The sequence below is a fragment of the Capra hircus genome, chromosome 12 (assembly GCF_001704415.2).
Source record: "Capra hircus breed San Clemente chromosome 12, ASM170441v1, whole genome shotgun sequence".
Lineage (NCBI taxonomy): Eukaryota > Metazoa > Chordata > Mammalia > Artiodactyla > Bovidae > Capra > Capra hircus.
The window spans coordinates 84,905,026-84,927,009 of record NC_030819.1 but is presented as its reverse complement, the minus strand read 5'-3'; the positions used below and the strand labels follow the sequence as shown (position 1 = coordinate 84,927,009).

The 21,984-nt window shown below is 37.2% G+C and overlaps 1 protein-coding gene across 1 annotated transcript in view; it reads right to left on the bottom strand.

Annotated features, from left to right (window-relative positions):
• TDRD3 (tudor domain containing 3) overlaps window positions 1-21,984 on the bottom strand; it is a 229,870-nt gene that overhangs the window by 59,265 nt on the left and 148,621 nt on the right. Inside the window, exon 11 of the mRNA XM_018056823.1 lies at window positions 5,958-6,808. Coding sequence (XP_017912312.1) covers window positions 5,958-6,808 — 851 coding nt within the window. The remainder of the gene's footprint in view (window positions 1-5,957; window positions 6,809-21,984) is intronic.

The following is a 21,984-nucleotide window of genomic DNA, read 5'->3' as shown; positions in this document are numbered from 1 at the left end:
TTATAAGATAACTAATGCCATCTCTTTCATAGAGTATTATTTATCTTATTTGCTTAATGGTGTATCTATACAGAGCCTACAATCCTTCACTCTAAACTGAAAAACATCCACATAAAATCAAAGCAGTCCCCTTAGGAGATCATTCAATTATTCCAACAATCCTCTAAAAGCTAAAAATATTTTAGGAAATATTAGGCACCACCTTTCAGAAGCTATATGAGATTATTTAGAGTATATTCAGTAGAGACAATATATGAATTTAGTATTATTGATTTTCTGAGAAAATTACAGTTGAAAGTAAAGCTTTAATAACAATCTGATCAGGTATTTGAAGATACTTGGTTCATAGCACAGGCAAAACTATCTGATGTATCCCAAGCACCTAACACATAGCAGCTACTCAATTATGGTTTGTTGACTACTCAATATTTGTTGAAGAACTTGTCTAAGTTTAAATATCTTAGGACTGTCATTATTCTCTGTTGCTTTGTTTCTGGTCATTCATATTCTTTCTATATTTTTAACATGCCTCATAATCTTTTTTAGGATGCCAGACATTCTATCAATAGGTGAAATACCATGAAGAGGTTCTAAAAAATATTACTTTCCCTCAAAGAGGATTATATTTTGGGAAGCTGGCAGACAGAGTACAAGTAGATACCCTTGATGATGTGCAGGGATGATTTTAGGCTTTCTACTGGCTTGCTTGTATTTTGCACTTAGTACAAGGACACGATCCTTACAGGATTTCAGTGGAAAGCTTGTGTCTTCTTATCAAGCCTTTCAAACATTATTGGACTTGAACTCAAATTATTCACTTCCTCTGTTTTTCAGGGTCACCAATTCCACATTGTTCAATGCAAAAAATAATTTTTGCCACCTTCATCTTTACCATTCACAGAAGCATCTTATAGAAGTAACAAAAAGACAAAGTCAAAGTTTCTCAGTCGTGTCCAACTCTGTGAATCTCATGGACTATACATATACATGTAGTCATGGAATTCTGTAGGCCAGAATACTGGAGTGGGCAACATTTCCCTTCTCCAGGGGATCTTCCCAACCCAGGGTCGAACCCAGGTCTCCTGCATTGCAGGTGGGTTCTTTACCAGTTGAGCCACAAGGAAAGCCCAAGAATACTGGAGTGGGTAGTCTCTCCCTTCTCCAGCACATCTTCCTGACCCAGAAATCCAACTGGAGTTGCCTGCATTGCAGGTGGATTCTTTACCAACTGAGATTTAAGGGAAGTCCCCTACAAAAGTGAACCCTCAAAGGTAGACAATGTTAGCTCTATGAACTAACTAATTTTCAACTACTTCTTGGCTCTACCTTAATGGAGAAATGCCAAAGCATAAGTAATTCCTGCACTAGCTAAATCAAATAGTTCTTGTGGTTGGGAAAGTGAGTGGTCTCAGCTGCAAGAGTGAGTCCAGATAGTGATGAACACCTGCACTTGCTTTCCAAGTCTCCATAAGAGCCAAGGAGTAGCCATGTAAAACAGTTCCAACCAATAAGATTATCTGTTGGTATTTCTGGGAAGGCTTTTACTTTTCTTGAAAAAAAAGAAAAGACACAGTTAGTGCAGTCTCTTCCTCTCCTTTCAGCCTTGAATAAAAACTTGACAGCAGAGAAGCTGCTACTAGCCACATTCACACAAAAACCTTAAAAGACTATGCCATCTAGTTGTACCTGGACCCCTTCTTGCTGCTATCATTAGGTAACACCTAACACCCTGTTCGTTTCCAAGGCAAACCAATATCACAGTAATCCAAGCCTATGTCCCAACCAGCAATGCTGAAGAAGCTGAACGGTTCTATGAAGGCCTACAAGATCTTTCAGATCTAACACCCAAAAAAGATGTCCTTTTCATCATAGAGGACTGGAATGCAAAAGTAGGAAGTCAGGAAACACCTGGAGTAACAGGCAAATCTGGCCATGGAGTACAGAATGAAGCAGAGCAAAGGGTAATAAGAGTTTTTCCAAGAGAACGCACTGGTCATAACAAACACTCTCTTCCAACAACACAAGAGAAGTCTATACACGTGGAAATCACCAGATGGCCACCACCAAAATCTGACTGATTACATTCTTTGTAGCCAAAGATGGAGAAGCTCTATACAGTCAGTAAAAACAAGACCGGGAGCTGATTGTGGCTCAGATCAGGAACTCCTTATTGCCAAATTGAGACTTAAATTGAAGAAAAGGGGGAAAACCATTAGACCAGTCAGATATGACCTAAATCAAATTCCTTATGATTATACAGTGGAAATGAGAAATAGATTTAAGGGATTAGATCTGATAGAAGGAGTGCCTGATAAACTATGGACGGAGGTTCATGACACTGTACAGGAAACAGGGATCAAGACCATCCCCATGGAAAAGAAATGCAAAAAAGCAAAATGGCTGTCTGGGGAGGCCTTACAATAGCTGTGAAAAGAAGAGAAGTGAAAAGCAAAGGAGAAAAGGAAAGATATAAGCATCTGAATGCAGAGTTCCAAAGAATAGCAAGGAGAGATAAGAAAGCCTTCTTCAGCGATCAATGCAAAGAAATAGAGGAAAACAACAGAATGGGAAAGACTAGAGATCTCTACAAGAAAATTAGAGATACCAAAGGAACATTTCATGCAAAAATGGGCTTGATAAAGGACAGAAATGGTATGCACCTAACAGAAGCAGAAGCTATTAAGAAGAGGTGGCAAGTATACACAGAAGAACTGTACAAAAGAGAGCTTCATGACCAAGATAATCACGATGGTGTAATCATTCACCTAGAGCCAAACATCGTGGAATGTGAAGTCAAGTGGGCCTTAGAAAGCATCACTACGAACAAAGCTAGTGGAGGTGATGGGATTCCAGTTGAGCTATTTCAAATCCAGAAAGATGATGGTGTGAAAGTGCTGCACTCAATATGCCAGCAAATTTGGAAAACTCAGCAGTGGCCACAGGACTGGAAAAGGTCAGTTTTCATTCCAATCCCAAAGAAACGCAATGCCAAAGAATGCTCAGACTACCGCACAATTGTACTCATCTCACATGCTAATAAAGCTATCCTCAAAATTCTCCAAGCCAGGCTTCAGCACTACATGAACCGTGAACTTCCAGATGTTCAAGCTGGTTTTACAAAAGGCAGAGGAACCAGAGATAAAACTGACAACATCCGCTGGATCATGAAAAGAGCAAGAGAATTCCAGAGAAACATCTATTTCTGCTTTATTGACTATGCCAAAGCCTTGACTGTGTGGATCACAATAAACTGCGGAAAATTCTGAAAGAGAAGAGAATATCAGACCACCTGACCTGTCTCTTGAGAAATCTGTATGCAGGTCTGGAAGCAACATTTAGAACTAGATTTGGAAAAACAGACTGGTTCCAAATAGGAAAAGGAATACGTCAAGGCTGTATATTGTCACCCTTCTTATTTAACTTATATGCAGAGTACATCATGAGAAACGCTGGGCTGGAAGAAGCACAAGCTGGAATCAAGATTGCTGGGAGAAATATCAATAACCTCAGATATGCAGATGACACCCTTATGGCAGAAAGTGAAGAGGAACTAAAAAGCCTCTTGATGAAAATAAAAGAGGAGAGTGAAAAAGTTGGCTTAAAGCTCAACATTCAGAAAACGAAGATCATGGCATCTGGTCCCATCACTTCATGGGAAATAGGTGGGGAAACAGTGGCAGACTTTATGTTTTGGGGCTTCAATATCACTGCAGATGGTGACTGCAGCCATGAAATTAAAAGACGCTTACTCCTTGGAAGAAAAGTTATGACCAACCTAGATAGCATATTGACAAGCAGAGATATTACTTTGCCAACAAAGGTCTGTCTCTTCAAGGCTATGGTTTTTCCAATGATCATGTATGGATAAGAGCGTTGGACTGTGAAGAAAGCTGAGCGCCGCAGAATTGATGCGTTTTAACTGTGGTGTTGGAAAAGACTCTTGAGAGTCCCTTGGACTGCAAGGAGATCCAACCAGTCCATTCTAAAGGAGATCAGCCCTGGGATTTCTTTGGAAGGACTGATGCTAAAGCTGAAACTCCAGTACTTTGGCCACCTCATGCGAAGAGTTGACTCATTGGAAAAGACCCTGATGCTGGGAAGGATTGGGGGCAGGAGGAGAAGGGGACGACCAAGGATGAGATGGCTGGATGGCATCACTGACTCGATGGACGTGAGTCTGAGTGAACTGTGGGAGTTGGTGATGGACAGGGAGGCCTGGCATGCTGCAATTCATGGTGTCGCAAAGAGTCGAACACGACTGAGTGACTGAACTGTACTGAACTGAACACCCTGTTTATTCCTCATCATTCATTGAACACAATGGGGCCTGTTTCCTGATCCTAAGCCATATAGCATCTCTTAAAACATCCTACCACACTTCCTAGCCTAAATTTCATTCCTTGAAATCTTCAGGTAACATTATCTCCACTATTCCTTCCAGTCACACATATGGGCACAGCCATCTCAACTGAAAGTACTCTATACATAAAATATTTGTTACAAAAATATATTTTTCACTTGATCTTCACATTCACCTAGGTCCTTCACAATAGTTTTCCTAGTACGACTACCTCTGGTTTTTATTACCTTGCTAATATCTCCAGCTGACTCATTGGAAGAGTCCCTGATGCTGGGAAAGATTGAGGGCAGAAAGGTAAGAGGCTGTCAGAGGACGAGATGGCTGGATGGCATCACCGATGCAATGGACATGAAGTGGGGCAAACTTCAGGAGACGGTGCGGGACAGGGGGTCTGGAGGGCTACAGTCCATGGGGTTGCAAAGAGTGGGACATGACTGGGTGACTGAACAACAACAACATCTCCAGTGCCCTAACCACTCAAGTTTTTTTCCTATGCAAGTGCCTCCTGGAGAATGAACTAGTTAAAAAATAATTATGAAATTCCTACACTGTGAGAGGAACAGGGCAATAGAGAAAAACTAGAGAGATATGGTCTTGTCTTCAAGGGACTTAAAATCATGGCAGGGGAAACAGTTATCAATATAGGAACCAAAAACAAAAATACTTACAAACTGTGATAAGCTTTAGAAAGTGAACAAGGCACTGATTGAGAAAGACAATAATGTAGAAAGGAGGAGGGTGCAGACAAAAAAGGCTTCCTCTAGGAAGTCTCTGAGCCAAGTCTTCAAGGATCAGAAGAGCAGTTAGTAGAGGAGCATACTAGGCAGAAATGGAGATACAAACAAAGTCCCTCCTGTCTGAGGGTCCCTCTGGCCTCTTCCTTTCCTGTTCTCACTGTGTCGGTCTTCTTCCTTTTGTCAGGCTCTTTTATCTGATTCACTGTATTCCTTCTCAATCTCATCTTGTATCTTTCCATTTCCATTCCACCCCCCCTTTTCCTTTTAGCCAGTATATAATGCAGAACACAAGGCTGTTTAAATTATTAGTTTAATAACTCTTAAATTATTTATTATTAGCTAAATAATTAACCTTCCTCCTCATACTATTTTTAAAGTAGGCTAATTATGTATATTATCTTTAAATTAAATGACATCTGCAGAACTTAACTGTGTGCCATTCAACTGATTTGCTTCCTTATGAATCAGTACAATTTTATTAGAAAGAAAAGCAAATATTAAGTAAAATAAATAAAATAAATTATTTATTAAGTAAAATAAATAAAAGTAAATATTAAGCTCAGTAGATGATAACTAAAGTAACTTGTCAACCTCATTTATTCACTTTTACAATACTTTTCTGACATGCAAGTGAAAATCAAACCTAACAACCAAGCATTATGGGACTCCTAAGCATTCATAAAAAATATTAAATATTTTGCTCTTCCTTTGATAAGTTACATATGCATACATCTGTTCAAAGACTATAAACAAGTACAACCAGAGACTGAAACCCTGTCCCAAAGCAATGGCGTTCTATGGTCTCACTAGACTGTTACATTCAGTAATATTAGTATTTAATAACTTTACAGTATGCATACCTTGTTGTCTTCCCAATAAAGTGCTAAACATTCATCTCCAGATTTCCACAGTTTTGCATACTCCATAGGAATAGATGATTCTAGTACTTTTTCGGGTTTAATTGGCCCAGATCTTCTTTTGGGACCACTACTGTAAAATATTTTATCATCATAGGATGAAGCCGTGATGGGTCCTGCTGGCTTAATAGGTCCCACTCGCCTTCCCTTCAGTGGCATTTCTGTCTCTCCATTTGGAACACCAATGAAACTATTCGTTCGGACAGGATTCTGGTGTTCAGTATTTATATTAAAATGTTTTTCAATTTTTACACCACTAAAAGCTTCATTATTTACTGTTCGTGGCTTCCTGTCATAAAAATGATCCGAATTTGCTGTTTGGTTTTCTCTTTTCCCACGTTTGTGATTATTATAATCTATGGATTCTTGAGGAAAAGGATTTTCTTTTGCCTCTGCATAGGATGGACCTTTTCCTGATCGGCTTTGCATACAGTTATCCCTTTTTGTAAATACAGTATCACTGTGTGGGGAACTTAAAAGGTAAGAAGTATCTTTAGTTCTATCGTATCTAGAATATGATCTATCACATTTGATTCTCTCTTCAGCCCATACTTCAGATCCTGAAGAAGTACTTGGTCTTTCAGAACCTCTGTTTCTAGGTAATCCACTGCCTTCTAAAACTGCCTTTGAATTTTGGGTGTCTCTTTGAAAACGAGGAGGTTTTTCATTTCTTGGCTGTCTGATATCATTTCGAGGAAGATATCGTGGTTGATTATTATCTTTTACTCCATTTTGCTCAGTATTTGACATTCTGTTTTGTCCTTGATGAAGCTGCTGCGGCTGTGATTTAGGTTCTGAAAAGTAAAAGTAATCATATGCATATTAAAATGAAGACTGCATTAATACTTAATTATCAAACTACTCATTTAACATCTTCCCACCTCATTATCTTACTCTCTCTTTGCTTGGTTAGACTCTTATGTTTCTAATGTACAGTTTGCCTGGTTAGCCACATTAGTGAAGTAAAGCAATGATATGAACCATGGAAAAATGGTGGCTATTCAAAAGCAAGTTGTCTTTGTTACCGAATATTTGCATTGTTATGGCTATCTATACATGCTGCTCTGGTAATTCATTTCCCAAGACTGGAACTGAAACAGAACTGGAACTGGAAACAGAACTACAAACTTAAACCACAGAAACTGCTATGAAACTGTGCAAGTATACCTCTAGCTCAGTTCTTTTCTGAGTCCCCACCTCATTTTAAATGTATCAACCACTGTCAGTCAAGTTCTAGTCTTAGCAAAAAAAAAAAAAAAACAAAAAATTCTCAGTTCTTTCTGGATCTGGAATTGCTAAGTGTTTGGATTACAATTAGATATCTATTTATAAACTTTCCCTGGTGAAGGACAGGGAAGCCTGGTGTGCCACAGTCCATATGATGCAAAGAGGCAGACACAACTGAGTGACTGAATAATAACATAAACCTATCAAAGAACAGGTACTACTTGGAAATACAGGGGGAAAAGTGTCAAAATCTGATTAAGCAAAATAGCACAGAAAATGTCCAACCAAAAATCAAATCAGTAACATGGCATATATACATATACCTCACAGATAATCTGATGGTTATATTTCACATAATGATCTTTATTCTCCTTCAATTTGTTCTGTGTCACTTACTCTTTCTTCCTCCACTGTTTCTCATAGCATGTCTATAACAAATTACAGTCAAGTTGATTGGTCCTGGTGCACACATCTTGTTTCTCTTGCCAAACACTATAATCAGTATGAACATTAGGATTATTCTTACATTTTACCAAGGTCACAATGCTTCTTAATAGGGATATTACTAAATTCCGGGTGAGAATGCTTCCTGTATTTGCAAGTAAATTAACTTATTTGACCTCTAGCTACTAAATGCCAAAGCATTCTCCCTTAGCACTCCTAGTCACTGTGACTACCTAAATTGTCTCCATACATTTCCAAAGACCCACTGGAGGAGAAAAGGTACCAAGTAAAATGTTTAGATCAGCAGAAATAAAGAGAAGATCTTTAAAAAGGTCCCAAGCAACAAAGCAACTCAAGACTAAAGATCAAGGCTCAAAATGAAAAGAAACTTCTCAGCAGAGCCACTGGAAGCTAGAAAGTTATCTAATAGACTTTTAAATCTCTTTGAAATTAAAGGAAAATTATTTTCTAAGTACAATTCTACATTTACCCTAACCACCCACTGACCGTGACAAAGAACAGGTTTTTCAAATATGTAAGATCTCAAATACTAGCCAATACCATCAACAGAGATACTTTTACAAAATCACTTTTTCCCAAGATCTGCTTTACCAATCAGAGAAGGCAATGGCACTCCACTCCAGTACTCTTGCCTGGAAAATCCCATGGGCGGAGGAGCCTGGTAGGCTCCAATCCATGGGGTCGCAAAGAGTTGGACACGACTGAGTGACTTCATTTTCACGTTTCACTTTCATGCGTTGGAGAAGGACATGGCAACCCACTCCAGTGTTCTTGCCTGGAGAATCCCAGGGACGGAGGAGCCTGGTAGGCTGCCATCTATGGGGCCACACAGAGTCAAACACAACTGAAGCAATTTAGCAGCCACAGCAACAGCTTTACCAATATAACACACACAAAATAATATCTTATTTTAGATCACTGTAGTCAATATTAATTTTTTTTTCTTTAGAAAGAAGAAAAGTAGACAGAAATGAGCATTTTCAGCAGTAAGCATGTTTTGGCACTTGTTAATATAGGCAGCACCCGCCTCTTGCTGACTATCTGCTATGTGTTAGGTATCCCATACTAGCCCTTTATACACATGATCTATAGTCCCTATAGCTGCCTTAACATACAAGTGTTGTAAGGTTTACTTAATAGAAAGATGTAATATATGGTAAATTGCAGAAATTTTTTTAGTTTCCAAAGTAAGTCAAATATGAAGGTATTTGCTAACAACAAATTCTGAATAGATATTTGGGAAGTGAAGTGAAGTAGCTCAGTCAAGTCTGACTCTTTGCGACCTCATGGACTGTAGCCTACCAAGCTCCTCCGTCCATGGGATTTCCCATCCAAGAATCCTGGAGTGGGTTTCCATTTCCTTCTCCAGGAGATATTCCTGACCCAGGGATTAAACCCAGGTCTCCCGCACTGTAGGGAGACACTTTACCGTCTGGGCCACCAGGGATATTTAAGATATTGGTGAAGTTAAAGCTTTTTAGATCTCCTGTGTTTAGGGATCAATTTTTCAAAATTATTCCAGGTAGGGACGCCAAAATCTATGATGATCAGGAACAACTTAAGTCATCATGAGAATAACTAAGTACCCTGAATCTCAAACGGCAGTCTGAATACACATACAGGATGAAGGTTTAAATTAGCCTTGGTAGGTATGGGAGAATTTGATTACAGCTCTTCTAAAAGAAGAAAACAGGTAAAGATCTACTTAACTGATGATGTACATTACTGAATAAGACAGTAATTTTACTATTAATAAATATACTTCATTCCCATTATTATGCTGAGACAATACAGTGAGAGAAGAATCTATAAAAAAACTGATTTTAAAATAAGAACTACTCTTAAAAAAGTAAACTCAATGAGGCAGAAGATAAAATTGTGCTTTTAAAAGAACACAGTTTTCATATTCATACAAAATAAAACAACAGTAAGCCAAGGAAGGTCCTTAAAGGTTTCATCACTCCTGTATTTCCTTAAACATTTTATCTTAGACAATTAAGTAATGAAATCAGAAGTAAATATTTTGAAACTTAACTAACCTATTAAATAAATAATAGAATATACTAAATCACTAAATTGTGGAAAGACGATTTTAAATATAAAAATAGCCCAGAAGTCAAATAGAAAGTGTCTTAATTCAGCAGTTGGAAACTAGTTGCTCTCTGTTGCTCTTCAATGAGGAGGCATTGATGATTTCAAACCACCAAAATAGTAACTGATAACACAGGCCAGGTCTACAGTCACTAACTGAAAATACACTGAGACCCTTTTCTGTACAGGAAGGAGAATAAAACGTTTTGCTTTTTTACTTCTTTTTTTTAATGAACTGAAAGGGAAAGGTGAAAGAAAAGCATAAACAGAAATCAGTAATAATATATATTAAATACAGGAGAAAAAATGGAAAAAGAAAATTAGCAAACAAATGACAAAAATTCATCACAAAATAGATAATTATAAAAACATCTAAAAGATCAAAGTGATAAAATTTTATATGATAAAATTAATCAAAAATACTACAAGAGTTTCATTTGACTTGTAATAAAATGTTCCTCTTAAATCAGCTCATGAGTTTAAAAATGCAAGTTCACAAAATAATTGATTACAATGTTTTACAGGCCCATATTCTGAAATGCATGGATCATTAAGAGTGAATTTATTAATTGTCATAACTTATTTGGGTTTGTACTTTAGAATGTGCTTTATAATTAGATTATTAAATTTAATTAAAATATTAAATTAAAAATATAATTAAAATATTAAGACTTCTTTGCAGAGTATTCATTCTCCAGTTGCAGCTGTACCTGCTTTTTATATTAGAAAAACAGGTACATTTTGTTTCCCAAGATGAGCCTTCATTTTATTCTGAGACACCTACTTAAAGAAATGGCTTAATTAATATTTCACTATGTACCTGACTCTACTTAAAAGGTCTTTTAACTATACTACTTCATATAATTCTCCCAACTACCTTGAAAGGCAATATTATTATCCCCATTTTATAAGTGAATTAACAAAAAGCTGAGTTAACAGCTAGAAAACAGAAGCACCAGAGCTGAACTCAAGTCTAACTGATGAAAAAGACCATAATTTTCTCCCTATGCAAGCTGCCTGCCTGGAGAAACAAACAAAGCAGAGTACAGTTGTTAGCTACAATTTCATCACCTACATCTGTTCATTCCTGGTATGATACAGAAGTCACAAAAGTTCTTTCACAATCTCTGATGAACTAAAAATATAAATTTGGATATCAGGAATGCCAAAATTCTGACCTGAAACTAATAACCTCTTTCCATTAATGTAAAACAAAAGGAATACCTATTTATCAGCTAGATATTATTTTTAAAATGTCATAGTACCATGGTAAAACAGATTACCAACTAACGTATATATTAATTCAAGCAGAGTAGTTAAAATTACTGCTGAGTAATATTTCAACATCAATAACCTCAGATATGCAGATGACACCACTCTTATGGCAGAAAGTGAAGAGGAACTAAAAAGTCTCTTGATGAAAGTAAAAGTAGAGAATGAAAAAGTTGGCTTAAAGCTCAACATTCAGAAAACTAAGATCATGGCATCTGGTACCATCACTTCACGGGAAATAGATGGGCAAACAGTGGAAACAGTGTCAGACTTTATTTTTTTGGGCTCCAAAATCACTGCAACCATGTAATTAAAAGACTTTTACTCCTTGGAAGAGAAGTTATGATCAACCTAGACAGCATATTCAAAAGCAGAGACATTACTTTGCCAACAAAGGTCCGTCTAGTCAAGGCTGTGGTTTTTCCTGTGGTCATGTATGGATGTGAGAGTTGGACTGTGAAAAGAGCTGAGCGCCGAAGAACTGATGCTTTTGAACTGTGGTGTTGGAGAAGACTCTTGAGAGTCCCTTGGACTGCAAGGAGATCCAACCAGTCCATTCTGAAGGAGATCAGCCCTGGGATTTCTTTGGAGGGAATGATGCTAAAGCTGAAACTCTAGTACTTTGGCCACGTCATGTGAAGAGCTGACTCATTGGAAAAGACCCTGATGCTGGGAGGGATTGGGGGCAGGAGGAAAAAAGGACGACAGAGGATGAGATGGCTGATGGCATCACGGACTCGATGGACATGAGTCTGAGTGATCTCCGGGAGTTGGTGATGGACAGGGAGGCCTGGTGTGCTGCGATTCATGGGGCTGCAAAGAGTCGGACACAACTGAGCGACTGAACTGAACTGAACTGAATCTTTCAACAAATAAAGCAAAATAAAAAGAAATCATCAAAGATATTTGTTACAAAAAGATGGTATTGACTGATCAGTACATGAATTCACATTAAAACAGAAGCATAACACTTTCTAATATTTCTATGTCTATATACAGACCAAATTTGGAGAAGGAAATGGCAACCCACTCCAGTGTTCTTGCCTGGAGAATCCCAGGGATGGGGAAGCCTGGTGGACTGCCATCTGTGGGGTCGCACAGAGTAGGACATGACTGAAGCAACTTAGCAGCAGCAGCAGCAGCATACAGACCAAATTACATTTTTTTCACATCAAAAATTTCAACTAATTTCCCCAATTATACAAATAACGGCCTTTGTGTTAAATATCTTTACATATTTTTATCTAAATATCTTTAGATATTCTAAATATCTAAAATATCTTTAGATATTCTGTAATGATGACAAAACTCTCTGGCTATAAAAGTTTATCTATCAGCTCAAAATTTATATGCTTTTGTTCCTCTTGTAAAAAATTACTTCCTCTATAAATTTATTCTATATGAATCCTGACTTCGATAACAAAGGTTAAAATAAAGAACTATATCTCATTCTTAGCAGGTACATATAAACACAAGTGGTTATTAAATGATAATGTCCTCCATATAGTAAAAACTAAATGTAGTCTTTTAAAAATATTATGTGATAGGAAGAGATATTGCTCATCACTCCAAGCTTAAAGTATAACTTTTTCATGCTATATTAAATGTTCTTTTTTACCTCATTCTTCAAAATAATCATTTTAATATACATAGATCATTTATCTATAGGACATCCTTTAGCTTTCTTCTAACCCCTCTACTTCGCTGACACTATTTTTGCCAAGATCTCCAATCATTGATGTGTTGGAGCCAGTCTGAATACTGCATAAAAACTGACTATCAAATTTTCAGAAAATCTGAAATCTGGTTGCAAACTGAAATTAACTTGAAAGTAGCTGCTGATAATTTGAAATTAGCCATAGTGGTATATTTATACCACGGAAATCAGGAAAAGTTAAAAAGTAGAGCATCACTCCCTTGCCTCCCACCTCTTCTCCAGGGTCAGCTGTTAAACATTCACCAGCACACGCACTATTAATGCCGTGTAAACCAATGGACACTTCACATCCTTCTCTCTGCTTCTATTCCTCCTGCTTTTTTGGCAGCTGTTTTCTCAGCTTCTTTCATTGGCTCTTCCATCTCCATTTGATCTCTAACTTCAATTGCCTGTTTAGTATATCTCCTTGATTTTTAAAAAACATAAAATGTATTTCAAATTTATGGTAAGCCAATTTTCACTAACTTTTTATATATTATCTTCAAAATTTTTCACTGAAGTTATCCCTAAATCCATATGTAAATTTCTATATACTATTAATTATTAAATTCAAATAACTACTAACTTTAATTTAATAAGCAAGATATTACCTGCGCAGCACTGTGGAATATTTTCACTTCCCACCTGGCAGTTATCTAACACCCTAAACTTCCTGGTTTCCTGCCCTGACAAAAGGATAATGTCAGATGCTATGCTGTCAGAATGCTTGCAAATCTAGGGACCATAATGTCAGATAACAACAGAGACCAGAGCATTTCAAAGAACTCCAACCAATGACCAGGATTTTTGTTTCAGTTATTGGTTCTAGCTTTAATTTCCAATCAACTGTTGACTGTCACTTGTTTAAAATGCAGTAACAAATGTTGAGGCTTTGACAAACTGCTAAAAGACCTTCTGAATAAAACTTATCTGTACTTATATGAGATCAGACACAAGAACTACAGACTACAGGATCACGAGTATAGAGTATTCACTGTTAAGGTAACAAGTCCACATGACAGAATTAGAAACAATTAATTCAAGTTAACGGTAAAGCACTATCAGAAAAAGTCAAGGACTGGGAAAGTCATACTGGTGGCTAGGGTCAGAGAGAAAGTGAAAAGTAGTGTGTGGAAAATGACACATTTTGCTAACAGCTTATTACTATTCACATAGCAACCCTTCATTCCTGGGTTCCAAGGAAGCATTCCACCATCAATTTTAATCAATCAATTGCACAGGGAAATGAGGAGGAATGTTGTTTGATGCAATTAGATGTAAACATACATAATATGGGCAATTCTTTCTTGAGGAAATCCTGTACAAGAACATCCAGCTAACACAAATATATTCTCTCTCTTCATGATCTAGTTTCCTGACTTCCCAACTATTACCATTCTATCACATTTCCTTCCTGTATCCCTACTTTTAAGTCATCAAAATTCAAGCTATAAATGTATTAATTCAAACTATTTAAACTGACTTGAAACTTGATTAAATGAAAATAAAACAAAAAGACACCTACCAACCATTAGAAGACTGAAACTCCATGTGCATTTACCATCATCCATTAGTATTATATCTGCTATCTAATTATTTATATTTGAATATTATGTAGAATTTGAAATTATGCATTACATTAACCAAGATAAATGCCAAGATAAATTCTCACAAAATCCACAGAAAATAAAGAACTGGAACTGCACAAAAACAGTATATGTATTATAGTCTGAGTTTTATTCTATCAATAAGAAGACTCAATGGAGTATTTTAAGCAAGAGGGTAATGGGATCAAATTTGTGTTCTGAAAGATCACTGTTTGCTATACGGAAGATGAGATGATAAGTTCTGCAAAAAGTCTGCAAAGAGTCAGTGGAGAACGGAAGAGGGCCCAAAGTAGGATAAGGGAGGAGATGAAGAGACAGTGAGTGGAGGATGCTGTTGCTACTACTGTTAATCAAAATGATGATAATGTGTTGACAGAAAACAATACAATTCTGTAAAGCAATTATTCTTCACTTAAAAAATTAATAAATTTTAAAAAATGCTGATCATGCTGGTGACAGTGGTAGTGGTGTGGCACAGTGACCATTATGCGGAGGCCTGTGTGTGCCAAACACCGTGCTTAGCACCTGGAGGCACAATCTAACCTGACCTTCCCAGTAACTGCAAACTGAGGTGGTGCTACTGTTTTCCCATTTCCCAATAAAGAAATAAAGATTTGAGAGATTATATAACTTGCCCAAAGACATACAACTAGCAAATACAAGAGCTGTCAGTTAAGCTAGTGGTAGAATCAGTTGTACATATTTGCCGCACAATCTTTTCAACTCTCTTATTTTGGTAACAGAACTCTGCTTCGAATGATGGGAACTACTGCCTCCTTTTAGATATAATCCAGAATCAATTAAGATGTCTTAGCTCTCCTAAGAAGGTGGCAGATACAGACATTAGAAGACAGCAGGTCTTTTTCTGCCAGATCTTCCAGGTATAAGGACCATTTGATTGTTTCTGAGATATATTTTTTAATTACCTTTTCATATTATGAATGGAGATTTGACACCAACAACTGTAGTGCTCTTTTACCCAAGTCTCTCTATACGCCTGTTCCAGCCGCTTCATACATACCAATGCCAAAATCACCAGTGGAACTCAGTTGAGCTTGGTGAATCAATAATTATATGATGAAAGCTATTTATCTTTTTCCAAAAAGAAAAAACATACGCTTGCAAAATTAAGATGAGCTTTTTTACCTGTGTATCTATACGTGTCATTATGCCCTCTTATTCATCCTTATATATGTTGGCCATAGGCTATACTTGGTGCTTCGTGAGCCAGTCTTTGCTACCACATGACATAGTTTGTCAACACAAAATTCAAATACATGGAAAGACTTTCTAGTTATATGAGCCAATATATTACCTTTTTATTATTTGGATTTCTGTGGCTCACAGCTTAAAGCAAACTAGCTTAGAAATTGTTTAGTCGCTAAGTCATGTCCGACACTTTTGCGACCCCATAGACTGTAGGACCATAGCCTGCCAGGCTTTCTCTGTCCATGGAATTTTCCAGGCAAGAATACTGGAGTGGGTTGCCATTTCCTTCTCCAGCAGTTCTTCCTGACCCAGGGATCAAACCCACGTCTCCTGCTTTGACAGGTGGATTCTTTACCAATGAGCCACCTAGGAAGCCCCAACTTAGAAATCAGTGCCAGGAAAAAGTGATACAAGTGACAGAACCTAAAATGTAAAACTTGTTTAGCAAAGGAAGGGTACAGGGTAGTGAAAGTCACTGCATCCCCTAAAAGAAGCTGGCACTCACTCCTCATTGAATGGTAAACTACAGTCTATTGTCTTGGAACTGGAGTACCTAACTAATGAGGCCAATGATTTAGAGAACTTGGTATGAAAATGCCAGCGTGATGAAAGGTGTGGGTTACTTCTTACGGCCTTCAGTAACTCTTATAAGAAAGTAACAAGGCAGCAAGCTTGAAAGTAGAAAGGCAAGCTTGAAAGTAGAAAGGTAAGCTTGAAAGTAGATGCAACTAGCTATGAGGTATTCTTCTCAAATTATACCAGTAAGCCTAAAGGACTGAGACTCAGACAATCATGCTTCTTCACAAAAAATATGGAGAAACACAAAAAAAACTTGTAACACATATTTAACTTGCAAAATAAGCTATATAAACAAGGAAACAGAGGAGTATAAATTTAAGAAAGTTACCCTGTCCACTTTTCTCACACTGTCCCTTGTTCCTTATTCAGAAAAATTAAGGTTTATTTGGTCTAATTTAAGATGCAGAAAGTTAAAACAGTAAAGTTATTATCTTAAGGCATCCCTTCCCTCTATTTCTGGCCAAGCTAGATATCTTCCATGATAAAAGAAAGAATAACACCTACTTTTTCTGTCCCAAGCTGACACTTAAAATACATATTTCTAGTGTCCATATTTTCAGTGGGCATTACTGTAAATGGTAATTACATACTACTGAAGTAATATATTGATAAACTTAAAGTATGTAAAGTTGAGAGCTGGCCTGATAATCTGGCCAAGACTATATCTAGTCTACAAAAACCAAAAAAAATTTTAAAGCCTATATATAAAAGCCTTTCTGAATACAAGCCTATCACAAATTGATCAACTTAATATTACAAACTTGATATCAAACTATTAGAAGTCACAGACATTTTAGTGATTACTCTCATATAACAGTGGAATCTAACCTCATTTTTTTCATAATATTGACAATAATGTCAGGTAGAATTACCTTTGACTCAAAAGGCACAACAGAAAAGTTGATACGGGAAAATCTCTAGGAAAAGTACATGTGATGAACAGCTACAGGCACTACTTATTTTATTGCATTTTGCTTCCTTGTACTTTGCCAATATGCATTTATTACAAATTAAAGATCTGTGACAACTCTGAATTGCTAGATGATGCTTAGCGCTTTTGACTAATAAGGCAACTTTTAATTAAGGTGGGCATATACATTGTTTTTTAGACAGTATTATTACATACTTCTGTCACATCCATACATGATCACTGGAAAAACTATAGCCTTGAATAGAGGGACCTTTGTTGGCAAAGTAATGACTCTGCTTTTTAATATGCTGTCTAGGTTGGTCATAATTTTCCTTCCAAGGAGTAAGCATCTTTTATTTTCATAGCTGCAGTCACCATCTGCAGTGATTTTGGAAACCAAAAAATAAAGTCAGCCATTGTATCCACTGTTTCCCCAGCTATTTGCCATGAAATGATGGGACCAGATACCATGATCTTAGTTTTCTGAATGTTGAGCTTTAAGCCAACTTTTTTGCTCTCCTCTTTCACTTTCATCAAGAGGCTCTTCAGTTCTTCTTCACTTTCTGCTGTGAGGGTGGTGTCATCTGCATATCTGAGGTTATTGATATTTCTCCCAGCAATCCTGATTCCAGCTTGTGTTTCTTCCAGTCCAGCATTTCTCATGATGTACTCTGCATAGAAGTTAAATAACCGGGGTGACAATATACAGCCCTGACATACTCCTTTTCCTATTTGGAACCAGTCTGTTGTTCCATGTCCAGTTCTCACTGTTCCTTCCTGACCTGCATATAGGTTTCTCAAGAGGCAGGTCACGTGGTCTGGTATTCCCATCTCTCTCACCATTTTCCAGTTTACTGTGATCCACACAGTCAAAGGCTTTGGCATAGTCAATAAAGCAGAAATAGATGTTTTTCTGGAACTCTCTTGCTCTTGACAGTCCCTTGGACTGCAAGGAGATCCATCCAGTCCATCTTAAAGGAGACCAGTCCTGGCTGTTCACTGGAAAGACTGATGTTGAGGCTAAAACTCCAGTATTTTGGCCACCTGATGCGAAGGGCTGACTCATTAGAAAAGACCCTAATGCTGGGAAAGATTGAGGGCAGGAGGAGAAGGGGACAACAGAGGATGAGATGGTTGGATGGCATCACTGACTCGATCGACATGGGTTTGGGTAGACTCCTGGAGTTGGTGATGGACAGTGAGGCCTGGTGTGCTGTGGTTCAGGTGGTCACAAAGAATCAGACACGACTGAGAAACTGAACTGAACTGAACTGATTGAATACTTAATAGACTACTGTATAAGGTACACATAACTTTTACATGCCCTAGGATTAAAAAAAAAAATGTGACTTGCTTTATTCTAGTGGCTTGAACCAAACTCACATCATCTCCAATGCGTAACTGTACATCTGATGTAAGTTTTTAAAAGTCAGAATAAAGGAATGATAGTTTTATTCTTTTACAGAAAATTATATAATACAATATGAAAGTAAATGTGTTACTTACCTGCATTAAATCTTTCAGAAACACATTCTTAGAGGATGTATTATTTTTTCCCAAAAAACCTAACATATTACACAGAATTTGATATGACATGACAAGTGCATTCAGGCCTGGGCTTATTAAATTAAACACGGCTTCCAGGGATGCCCAATAAACAAAATCCTCAGAGAGCTTAAATGACACAAAACACAGATGCAGGAGAGGTTTGGTGACTCAACTAAATTAAAAACAAACATTGAAATACAGATAAACAAACAAACATACACATCACTGAATCATGATTACTTATAATCAACTTAGGTCTGTAACAGACCCAAATAATGATACTGATGATATGAATGTGAATAAAATAAAAAGCTCATAATTCTTCCCATTAGCCTTCCATAAGGCATTTAACCAACAAAATTTATGTAAACTCTATCCTGAAAAGCTTTCTACATTTTTCTTAGGCAAAGAGTTTCCCATCATGAAGAGTTGATTTTACAATATAAGATTTATGGAACAATGACAAATTTTGAAGGAAACCTAAAGAGGAGATTCAATTTTACAAAAGTAAAAATTTATTCTGAGCTTTATTTTCAGGTAAAAAGAAATATGAAATCATAAACAGAAAAGCAATTCAGTAGTTTGCTTCAACTGTTTGCTTTATTATGAGCCTCTACTCCTCCAGGATCATACCAACAGTATGAGGGTTAACAAGAGAAGGAGTAACAGAAAGATCTCTGAAGGAGACCTGAGGATGACCACACATATTAATCCTGTCACCTTTATTGTAATGGGATTATGTGAAGACACAGCCAAGAGAATACAGGCATACTTCGTTTTACTGCACTTTGCAGATTTTTCATTTTTTAAAGAAGAACTGAAGGTTTGTGGCAACCCTGCATTGAGCAAGCCTACTGGTACCAGCAGTGTTGGAGAAGACTCTTGAGAGTCCCTTGGACTGCAAGGAGATCCATCCAGTCCATTCTAAAGGAGATCAGTCCTGGGTATTCTTTGGAAGGACTGATGCTAAAGCTGAAACTCCAGTACTTTGGCCACCTCATGCGAAGAGGTGACTCTTTGGAAAAGACTCTGGTGCTGGGAGGGATTGGGGGCAGGAGAAGGAGACGACAGAGGATGAGATGGCTGGATGGCATCACTGACTCGACAGACATGAGTCTGAGTGAACTCCAGGAGTTGGTGATGGACAGGGAGGCCTGGCATGCTGCAATTCATAGGGTCGCAAAGACTCGGATACAACTGAGCAACTGAACTGAACTGAACTGAACTGGTACCAGCATTTGCTTACTTCCGTTCTCTGTGTTGACAAACGTCTGTATACTCAAAGCTATGGCTTTTCTGGTAGTCATATATGGCTGTGAGAGTTAGATGACAAAGAAGGCTGAGTGCTGAAGAATTGATGCTTTTGAACTGTGGTGTTGGAGATGACTTTTCAGAGTCCCTTGGACTGCAAAGAGATCAAACCAGTCAATCCTAAAGGAAACCAACCCTGAATATTCATTGGAAGGACTGAGGCTGAAGCTGAAGCTCCAATTCTTTGGCCACCTGATACAAAGAGCCGACTCATTAGAAAAGACCCTGGGAAAGACTGAGGGCAGGAAGAGAAGTGGGCAACAGAGGAAGAGAAGGTTAGATGGCACCATCAATTCAATGGACATGAGTCTGAGCAAACTCTGGGAGATAGTGAAGGACAGGGAAGCCTGGCATGCTGCAGTCTATAGAGTCGAAAAGAGTTGGACACAACTGAGTGATTGAACAACAACAAAATTCTCTGTGTCACACTTTGGAAATTCAGGCACTATTTTGAACTTTTTCATTAGTATTATATTTGTTATAGTGATGTGTGATCCATGATCTTTAATGTTACACTATAACTTACTGAAGGCTGATATGATGGTAAGCATTTTTTAACAATTAAGTATTTTTAATTAAAGTATGTACTTTTACAGATATAATACTATTGCACACTTAACAGACTGTAGTATAGGATAAGCATCACTTTTAAATGCATTGAGAAACCAAAGAATTTTGTGTGACTTGTTTTACTGTGATATTCACTTTCTTGTGGTGGTCTGGAACCAAACCTGAAATATCTTCCAGGTATGTCTGTATGAGACATCTACAAGTATGAGAATCTTTAGTCCATTTATGTATCAATTTATTGTCCAGCTGTTTGTGCTCATGTGCATTATCATCAGTCTCCTCTGATATGTTGTCAACATCACCAAAGAAAGAATTTAAGGAAAGAAGCGTGTCTACAGAAAGGGTAAGTTTCTCCGGTCAAACATTTAAAACACTGGAACAACAAACCAAGCTGTATTTTCAAGTTTGTCTGTTTCAAGGATTTCTCAGCCATTCAAAACAACTAGTTAGTTTTATTTCGGAAATAAATATTTGAAATAAAGACTATAATGTTATTATGGATTACAAAAATGCCAGATCATATATGATTATTGTATTCAGAATACCTCCTGCTAAGACTTTGTATTTTGTTCAGTGTTGCTTACACTAAATAGGTGATAAAAAGGACATCATTTAGACTAAATGATAAAAAAAGTTTACACTACATAAATAATAATATTCTTATTAATAATTATTCCTATGATGTTTTATGTTTGGGTCTTCTTTGGTCTCACAAACTAATAGTAAGTTGATTTGGGGTAAGAGCTACATAATCCATTTATTTCCCTGAATTTTCTAAATTTGAAACATTTAATAAAGGTTGTATCCCTACCACTTATCAGAGACCAGGTACAAATAAAAATCTATTGAAAATGAATAATTTCTTACAATGCATTCAATTGTAGCCTCACTTCAGTCTCAATCCCATTTTCCACCTTGCCAATGGACAAGTTATTTTTCTGAAAGCACCAAACTTGTTATTCTCATGGGCTCTATATTGGCATTTGGATAAAATAAAAACTCCTTTTATCAACTGGAAATAGTACTGCAATGAACACTGGGGTACATGTATATTTTTCAAATATGTTTGTCTCAGTAATAGGATTACTGGGTTCCATGAAAGTTTTATTCCTACTAATAGCTTTTTAAGGAATCTTCATATGGTTCCAAATAGTGGCTGTATAACTAGGATATGCAAGCATGTCCTAGATGTTCACTGAAAGATGAAAGGATAAGGAAGTTGTGGTACATAACATACGATGGAATTTTATTCAGCCATAGAAATGAACACATTTGATTCAGTACTAGCAAGGTAGATGAAACTAGAGTATGGAATAGAGGGAAGTCAGAAAAACAAATACCATATCGCTGTTGTTCAGTTGCTCGGTCATGTCCAGGTCTTTGCAACACCATGGACTGCAGCACACCAGGCTTCCCTGTCCTTCACTATCTCCCAGAGTTTGCTCAAATTCACATCCACTGAGTCAATGATATCATCCAAACAAC